General features: G+C 22.9%; 2 protein-coding genes across 5 annotated transcripts; one reads left to right on the top strand and one right to left on the bottom strand.

Annotated features, from left to right (window-relative positions):
• Nucleotides 1–803: 803 nt before the first annotated feature.
• LOC128962295 (proteolipid protein 2-like) lies at nucleotides 804–2,808 on the top strand. 4 transcript variants are annotated; one of them, XM_054308666.1, is made up of 5 exons: nucleotides 804–1,019; nucleotides 1,271–1,421; nucleotides 1,492–1,662; nucleotides 1,784–1,873; nucleotides 2,414–2,808. In XM_054308666.1, exons 2-5 carry the CDS (start codon nucleotides 1,290–1,292, stop codon nucleotides 2,537–2,539), a joined length of 519 nt encoding a protein of 172 aa, XP_054164641.1. In that variant the 5' UTR covers nucleotides 804–1,019; nucleotides 1,271–1,289; the 3' UTR covers nucleotides 2,540–2,808. The 4 variants fall into 4 exon arrangements, with proteins under 4 accessions (XP_054164641.1, XP_054164637.1, XP_054164638.1 ...); XM_054308662.1 differs by having other exon boundaries at nucleotides 1,264–1,421; XM_054308663.1 differs by lacking the exon at nucleotides 804–1,019 and adding an exon at nucleotides 1,093–1,177 and having other exon boundaries at nucleotides 1,264–1,421.
• A 775-nt stretch (nucleotides 2,809–3,583) lies between these two features.
• On the bottom strand, nucleotides 3,584–4,884 carry LOC128962508 (uncharacterized). Its single transcript, XM_054308882.1, has 2 exons — nucleotides 4,831–4,884; nucleotides 3,584–4,774 (listed from the first exon to the last, which is right to left on the bottom strand). The coding sequence occupies exon 2, from the start codon at nucleotides 4,586–4,588 to the stop codon at nucleotides 3,584–3,586; it is 1,005 nt and encodes a 334-aa protein (XP_054164857.1). The 5' UTR covers nucleotides 4,589–4,774; nucleotides 4,831–4,884.
• Nucleotides 4,885–9,163: the final 4,279 nt, after the last annotated feature.

The raw sequence follows: 9,163 nt of genomic DNA, 5'->3' as shown, positions 1-9,163 counted from the left end.
ATAAGAGTTGTCTCTCATGTGTACTGTATGTCCTTAATCTTCAAATCTAATGGTTTACCAATTGTTATCTTATCATAAATATTGGCAAATATACTCAATTCAATTATTTTCCTTATAAATAGTTTGCATTCACTTTAATTACATTTTGCAGATACTCTAGTGTTAAATATTTTTTTAAGATTTAGACAATCTATTGTTTAAATCAATTATATTCAGATAAATTACTTTATAGATTCAAAAAAAATAAATTATATATTTAAATATATAGTGTCATTTTTAAACATGCTTATTGATACTATTTATAAATTTAGCATGCTAATTTAATAATTTTATGAAAATTGCATTATTCTAAGTTATAGTATAATCAATCAACAAATATTGCAAATTAAATAAAAATAGATTATCGTAATACTTTTATTTGTTACCTAGATGAAAAATATCAAATGTAAATTAGCAAGGTGATAATGTAGGACATTTGGTTGACAAAGGCACTTTCTATTTTTTCAACATTATATCATTTATTAAATAAACATTTCAAATATCAAACAATTTATTATATACTGTATAATTATAAACAAACAACGATTGAATTGATTGTTAAATTGATTAAAAAAATAGTGAATAATAATAATAATAATAAATTAATAATAAGTGCAACAAAAGTCATAAAAATAAGTTAAATGTTTTTATTTGACATTCATTACTGTATTGTGTATATGCTATGGTTAAGCTATATATACTGTATATGTATTGTTTACACTGTGTTTACAAAAAGTTTACGAGTGCTGGCGTACAGTATCATTCAAACTGTTGTATAACTTATTATTTATTTATTTTTTAAAAATCCATTGCCTGTAGTCATACTACCCCTGTGTTTGTAAAGGCTTACGTAGCACACAGTCTATTCACCAAACAATCTAACAGTGCTATCAAAACATTTTTTAAATAATAATAATAAGACTCTTTTGTTTTGTTTTTGACTTAAATTTCATTGAAAACTCATAACATTTTTATATCCGGTATGAATTGTGAACTCATTATTAAATATATATATAATAATTAAATTTAGGTATCATTTGTTTGAAATTGTTTTCAAGTAATTTGATTAACAAATTCATTGCAAATATATTATGTGTGAAACATAACTGCAATCACTGTTTTGCCAACTGTTTGATCGGTGCTATACTTACTGTAGTTTTTATAACAAATTAATTGACAATATTTACCAAAAATTATCACTAATTTGAAGTCATTTATATTAAGTTTTTAGTCAGTCATCAGCCATCAGAATGTCAAACATAGGTTCCGGAGGTTTCCCGACATCTCACACGACGTCCACCACAACCAAAGTAACGCCATTAATATGGTTTGACAAGTCTTACATACAGACAATTCCCGGACTGTTGAAGGCATCGGCTATTGTTAGTGATGTTTGGTTTTGTGTGTTGGATGTCATCTAATAATTATTATTTAATTTATATCATAAAACAGATCATCGATTTAATAGCATTTATAATCGCACAGTTCGGTAGTTCATCCTCAGGAAGAGTCGGTTTCTTCAGCTTTACCTCAATGATGGCCTTTTGGTTGACTTTAATACTGTTAGCACTTTATTGCTTACATGTGGTCGAGAAACTGCAGTCATTGCCGTGGCTTCTGGGGGTATGTCATCGACTAATACTAATTTATATACAATTATTATACTTTATTTATAATATAATAACTATAATAAAATTTACATCATTTAATTAAAACCAAATAAAAATTATATTTTTTTTAATAGGAGTTTGCATTTTGTCTCATTTGGACCGCATTTTACTTCTTATCATCACTTCTTATGCTAATTGATGGCGGCGTTCATTCAGCTGCAGGAGTGAGTCAATTGTCAATAATTAATAGCAATATTTAACAGTTAATTAATTTTTTTAATTAGTTTATTTTGACTTTTTTTATTACCTTAAACTTTGTAATTTTTATTAACTACACTATATTTAAATCTAATAATTTATTTAATAATATATCATATTATTCATATAGTAATTACTACAGTATATTATCTTTATTGAAATATGGTTTCCCTAAGTTTACTATAAAGATGATATTGTAGGTTAAGTTATGGTTAATTTAACACTAATACTGTAATTTTAGGGTAATTGTTAATTATCGTATGATTTCATTATTTTTTGTATGTTAAATATTATCATATAATCACACAGTATAACCATTATTACTAACAATTATTATGAAATAATAATTAAATATTTTTTTATTTACAGTAATTATTATAGTTTATTATTTAGGAAATCTATTCAAACTTAAAAATCTGTTTTAGAGAATATTTTATCTGTATATTGCATTAGACAAGTAAAATGTTTTTTAAATAATAATAATAACAATTTAAAATAATGTTTAGGTATTTGGTTTCATTGCTTTTGCAATTTATGGTTACGACGCTTTCATTAAATATCAAGGTTATAGTGCCGGTGAAATAGCACAGGGAGATCGGGAACGGACTACAATTGGGCAAAACAACGCCTAATTTACATCAAATCATATATTCTATACAAATCAAAGTCAATCTCTCGTAAATTTTTGAATTCATATTATTAGTTAACTATATATCAAGTATTTTATAAAATGATATTATTGTTAACATTTATAAGCCAAACAGTTAATGTGCACTTACCGTAATTTAAATTTGAGTCCATTTAAATACTGTATATCTTTTATAATTTAAAAATTTTATTACACTACTGAAGATAAGCTTAAGTTTAATAATCAATAGAAATATACATAAGTTTAACAAATGATTAATATATTATACATGAACTGTACATTTGTAACAATTATAAATAATTATTATGTCCTTGGTTATTTTTGCATTTTTACAAATTAAGACTTAATATTATTTTTATGTATATTTACACTATTCTAATATTTATATAAAAAAATGTTTATTAAATGACACTATTGTGCCTTAAATTAAGTGCAATTATGAAGCAACTAAATTAAATTAAATATTTATTGATATGATTTACAGTGAATATACTGTATAATATTTTTACAGATAATATAATTTTGGTGAATTTGCTGCTAATTATTTTATATTTAATATATACATATATATCATTAAATCAATATTAGTTGAAAATAAATTTATCTATCATTTCATCACTTCATTTTTTATATACATTTTTATACAGTATAATACGTTATATTATTTGTACAATAAATATCTTTAACTGTATCAATAAAAAAATTAATAAGATATAATTTTTAATGTTAAAATATGAAAATTTATTTACATAAGATTGTTTTATATCAAGAAATATACATTTGTTAGTATTAAAAGATAAAAAAATTGTACTCATTTGCCGACTTAAAAAATATTTATAGAAAATAACTAAAATTTGCATTTTATAAGAGTATTGTTTTTTTAGTATTAACGTTATTAGAGTATAAATTAATAAATTGTTTGAATAATTCAGATTATGTTAGCTTAAAATTGTAAATATAGTACAGTATAATTATTTTATAATATTAACTAAATAATTATATTATGGATAGTATTAAATATTTATATTTAATTAATGAAAACATCGTCTTCAATATCGGCATCAAAGTTAATGGAAGTGTTATTGTTTTGTGATATACTTCTTGTATTACTATCTAATGATTGTTTTCTCTTGACATAACTGACAACTCTGAGAGCTGATCCTGGCTTTTGACGACTTAGAGTACTTAAGTCTTGGACACCATTTCCTAATTCCCAAGTTTTAGACGAATCAACATTTAATTTATTTTTCAATTTGTCTCTCATTGAGGTGAGTGTTGTTTCATTGATTATAATATTGTCATTAGATTGGGATGTATTTTGTGAACATCTTTTAGACAATTGTTTGTTTTCATTGACAAGTTTTGTAATCCTAATGGTATAACCTATTATCGATAGTGAAGAACAAATAATACTGAATATTCCGACAGTACTTTTCAAAACTTTTGTCTTCATTATCATCAATATATTGGCAGTGAATAACATGATTACAATTAATGATATGATTAGTACTTCAATTGAAAACCTTTTGTTAACAATCCATTGGGCGTCGCATTGACCGATCAAATGAAGAAAATATATAATGAATGAAACCAAACACGAGATGATTGTAATTACAGAGTAATATAAAAGTACAGACATTAGACAATTGTGAGGATTAGCTGTTAAATCAAATGTCATGTCATCTGATGGATCGCACGGACGCTTCATCTTTGAACAAACAAAAGCTAACAACGAACTCAACATTATTGAGATCAAAATAAAGCCATGAAATAGGGAACTGGAGGTCAAACTTTCCATTGCATTCATTTCCATCTCTTTTACTGAACAATTGGTCCTTTCAGTGATACTGTATTGGTGTTGCAGACTTGTTGGAAGCTTTGGTATATTAGTTGAACCATTGGATCTAATGGATGATTGACTTCTTAAAGATCGTGTGCGACCGGACGGACAGCTTCTGGTTTGAACCACTTTTTGCTTAATTGTTGGCTCTCTATAACTACTTTGCGATTGAGTTCTCTCCAGAAAAGACATTATCAACTAATCCGATGCTAATAATTGGCAAACTTTTCTGTTGTTGAAAGTAATGACACTTTAATTATAAACATAACTATACTAACAATTGACAGCATATATCGATTACAATATAACTTTCAATATTAATGTCAAACTGAATGTTTCAATTGAATTCCACTTTAATCCTGTTTTGTTGTTAAAATGCTTAACAATTAAATATTATTATTATTTTATATAAAAATGTCATTTTGTTTGTATACCAATAAAAATCCAGTCGTTTTGTGATATCTATTCACCGGATGATAACATGAAGAAAACATCCGGAGATATAGCTATTAGAGGAAAGACCTATCAATACAAACATATATAAAAAACTATTGCTGTGATTGAGCCCAACCATCAAATCTTGTTGTTTTCAATATGTAATACAATGTAAATAATAAACTTTATTTATTATTATTATTTTATTAAACAAATGACAAAATTACATGATTTATTTTATTATTATTTAGTTATATATACATACAGTACTATGTATTACATACGTATTTATACGGATTTATATACGTATAAGTTCATATTCATATAAGTTATATTCATACTGTATAAGTATGTATATTATAAAATTATGCTAGAGCATTAGTTTTATTAAATTTAGTAGATTTTATACTAATACTAATAATAAATTATAAATTGTTTTATTAAAATTAGAAATTATATTAAAAACAACATATAATGATGAAACAATTTTTTATAAAGTTTATTATAACACGAAATAGACATTTAAATTATTTTATTATATTCATCGTACTGTTTTGAATATATTTAATATAAAAAATGCAATTTTTGTCATAAAATTTAATAGCAGATACAGTATAACTTAATTTAACTGATGAATAACCGATTATTTTTGTTTTGAGTTTATTTTATATTTATGATTTAATATCTAATATACAATAAAAATATAATGTTATATAAAATTATCCATAACATTATTAACATAGAAACCAATTTTTAATAGCAATTATATGTAAAATAGTTTTTCTGTGAAAAACTATGTGATTACACTATAAAATATTTAATGATATATTTATAATTACTTGAATAGTTTGTCAATTTAATCCACATTATATGTTTTTAATAGATATCAATTTTCAATTTAAATATATAATTTTTAAAAACACTACTTAATACAAGTTAATTTGTTTGAAGATTTCATTAGTAAAATAATAAGCAATATTGCATTTACAAAACTGCAGTTAAAATTCAAGTTTATTTTTTTGCTAAACAAATAACTGGTTTTATTTTAATAGTGATATATTCAAATAAGATGTTTTGTGAATATATTAATAAATTGAAAGTTATATTTATATTCAATAATTAAAGTTTTATTTGAAAATTCATGTACAGTATTGCAAAATTATGTTATATTTTATGTAATATATCGGAAGATTAGTTGTATTTTTGTTGAAAAGATTTAAATGGAAAATCAATATTTAAGTCAAATACTAGATATTTTATATATTAAGTTATATAACATTATTCTGTAATCAATATTATGACCATAAATGTGTTTAAACTCAACGGCCAATTATATTAAACATTTAACTTTTGGAAATGTTATTACAGTATATTATCTGTCAAAAGTTAAGTTATAATTAAAATAACATTATATTAACTTTAATTATTGGTTTTGTGATTATTTACGTTAAATAATATTATTTGTGTGACAATTAAAGAACATTTAAAACTTATTTACCTCAATATATTTGAAACATAATATCAAATATCATGTCTTTCTCGCCTACAAAATCTCAAATGACTGACAGTCAATGACTTTTAGTAATAAATATTATCAAGTGATCCAAATGTTTAAATAACATCGATATGGTGTCTTAATTTATATGTATATATATATATATATAATGCAAATTAATGACTATAATTTAAAATGTAAGATAAATTTAATTAATACTATTTTGTATTGCTTTTTTCATCATAATTATTATGAAATTTAATGTCAAACATTTACTTTAGTTATATACAGTATTATAATAATAGCAATTTGAAAAGTTCTGTACTGTAATTATACAATAATATCAGTATTTATTTTATATGTTTATGATTTAGATATTTATCAAATACGGTAATTGTTTATTTTATTATATAGTATTTAATCCACATGTGCTATACTTATAACATACTACTGTATATTTATGCTATAATAACTGTACAAATATATCTTAGATTGTAAATCAATTGTTTTTTGCAACGATATTATAATATCATAACAATTTGTTAGACATGTAGACAAGTTAATTCGTTTTTACAATAATTGTATAATTAAATTTATGATGTATTTTCAATGCAATTCATGCAATTCAATGGAATATTGATAAATAAGTAAAGTGTATATAAATTGATAATAATATTATTTTACTTAAAATAGTATCGAAAAGTCTATTAATAATTTTTGTCTAAAATGTTTTTATTGTAAAATTATTGAATACATTACTACAAAGCGCTTATTATTTGCAATAATGATCAATAATTTATAGTTTTTGTTGCTTTTTCTTCAAAGTTAATAAATAAGTAAATTTATTTTTTAAATTGAAGGCAAGCTTGTTTGTCAATGTATGATCTCATATGATATAATATTAAAAAATACTACATTAAATACATATAAATATATATCATTTATAAAAAGCAAATTAATTATTAAAAATTGATAAGTTTTGATAAGATTGCTATTACAGATTTATTAGTGGTATATGTGATGACCAGTTGAGTGCATCACTTGTAATCTGTGCTCTATTTAATGTTTTACAACTATAATTACAGTCAGTAAAGCATTGTGTTATCTTTTATATACATAACTTATTGACTATTATTGTTAGTGTTTTGTTCAAAACAGTTTTATTTTTGTAAGCAATACCTCATATTGTAGTAATGATACAAATTCTTATAAATTATAAATAGACTTTCATTATGATTCACATAATACACAAACCACTGAATATAATATAATAATGAGAGAAAATTTTGGGCCGTTATTTGGGTTTCAAAAAATAATATTTATATTGTTTTTGAGGAAAAATCGATAAATAATATGAAACTTTATTTTTGTAGATTAAATTATTTAGTCTTTTGGTTGGCACGCAATGTATTTTCATTTATATGTTTTGATTATATGAGATTTATGTAAAAAAATATTTATTACAAATTGTATAATTAGTTTTACAAATATGTATTGCTAAAGTGATAATTTTTATATATAATTTCCAATATTGTTTTTTTAATGTATTCATAAAAATATATTAATAGTAAAAAATCAATTATTTTTTATTTGTCAATTTCTATTTATTTATATATATACTGTATATCTATATTACAGAATCTTTATGTAATGTATTAATATTTGTATGTTAAGCATATTGATTTTAAAGACTCTCAGTGAAATTTTATTAAATATATCTAAATATTTTAATATAATTGTTTCATAAAAAATTGATCAAACAATCAAAAATGGCTGAAAAACAAGTGTGAAGAGAGAGAGAGAGAGAGAGAGAGAGAGAGAGAGAGATTATGATTGCGAACAGAAAGTTACATTGAATTTTGAAGTAAATTGTTGTAAAAACTTTGAAATCACTGTTTATATTAGAAAAAAACAATTTTGGTTTCCGTGGAAATTTATTTTTATACAATAAATTATTATTTATAATATATACTAATATAAAACTAGAGTAACTATTAAAATATTCAATAAACAATCGGAAAGAGTAATCTATAAAAAAAACATAGAGTAGAGTCACTAATAGACCGATATATTTATTCGCTCTTATATTAACTTAAATATTGAAAATAGTTTTTAACAAAAAATATATAATTTTTATATATTATTAATTGTTATATTGAATTAATTGTTAAGATTTTACTACAGTATATAAAAAATAATTTATAATATGACAATTATGTAAAAGACTAATTATTTAACAGCAAATTACAGTAAGATTTATTAATGTTAGTTACTCTACTCTACTATAGTTTTATTTTAATTTTGTAATATTTGTTATTATATATCTCTTGCGCCAACTCTACAGACAATTGTGTGAAAGATTGAGTGTTTAGTTGAGGTTTGTCTTTAAAAATAATATCATTTTGTTAGACTTGTTGCGTGAGTTGAACTCATTGGCAATGGTTTAGCACTGATAAGCTCACATCATATATCATTTAAATCTATTTTTTATTTATTTCATAAATTAAATAATTTCAGTGCTTTACTGATAATAATATATGCTATTAAAATAAAATAAAAAGTTAACTCATTATTGAACAAATGCTTTCAAACAGATCCAAATTGACAAAACACGAAAACACTATTAAAAGACGTAAAGTGGGCGCAGCTGTAAGTGTCAGACATCGACTCAATGGTTTGTCCACTCTTTCGGCACTTCACAGCACTTCTTCAGCAGTCAGAAAAAGCAAAGGATTTACAATAACAATGAGTAAACCAATTAAGACAACCACCAAAAGTCATGTCATAAACTTAGGCAATAATCAGGATATTCTGCAACAACTGGCAAAAGGTGGTAC

The sequence above is a fragment of the Oppia nitens genome, unplaced genomic scaffold, assembly GCF_028296485.1.
Source record: "Oppia nitens isolate AA-2021 unplaced genomic scaffold, nextdenovo-longstitch-racon4-pilon3 scaffold6_pilon_pilon_pilon, whole genome shotgun sequence".
NCBI classification, from domain to species: Eukaryota; Metazoa; Arthropoda; class Arachnida; order Sarcoptiformes; family Oppiidae; genus Oppia; species Oppia nitens.
This window is presented reverse-complemented; position numbering and strand designations above follow the sequence as displayed.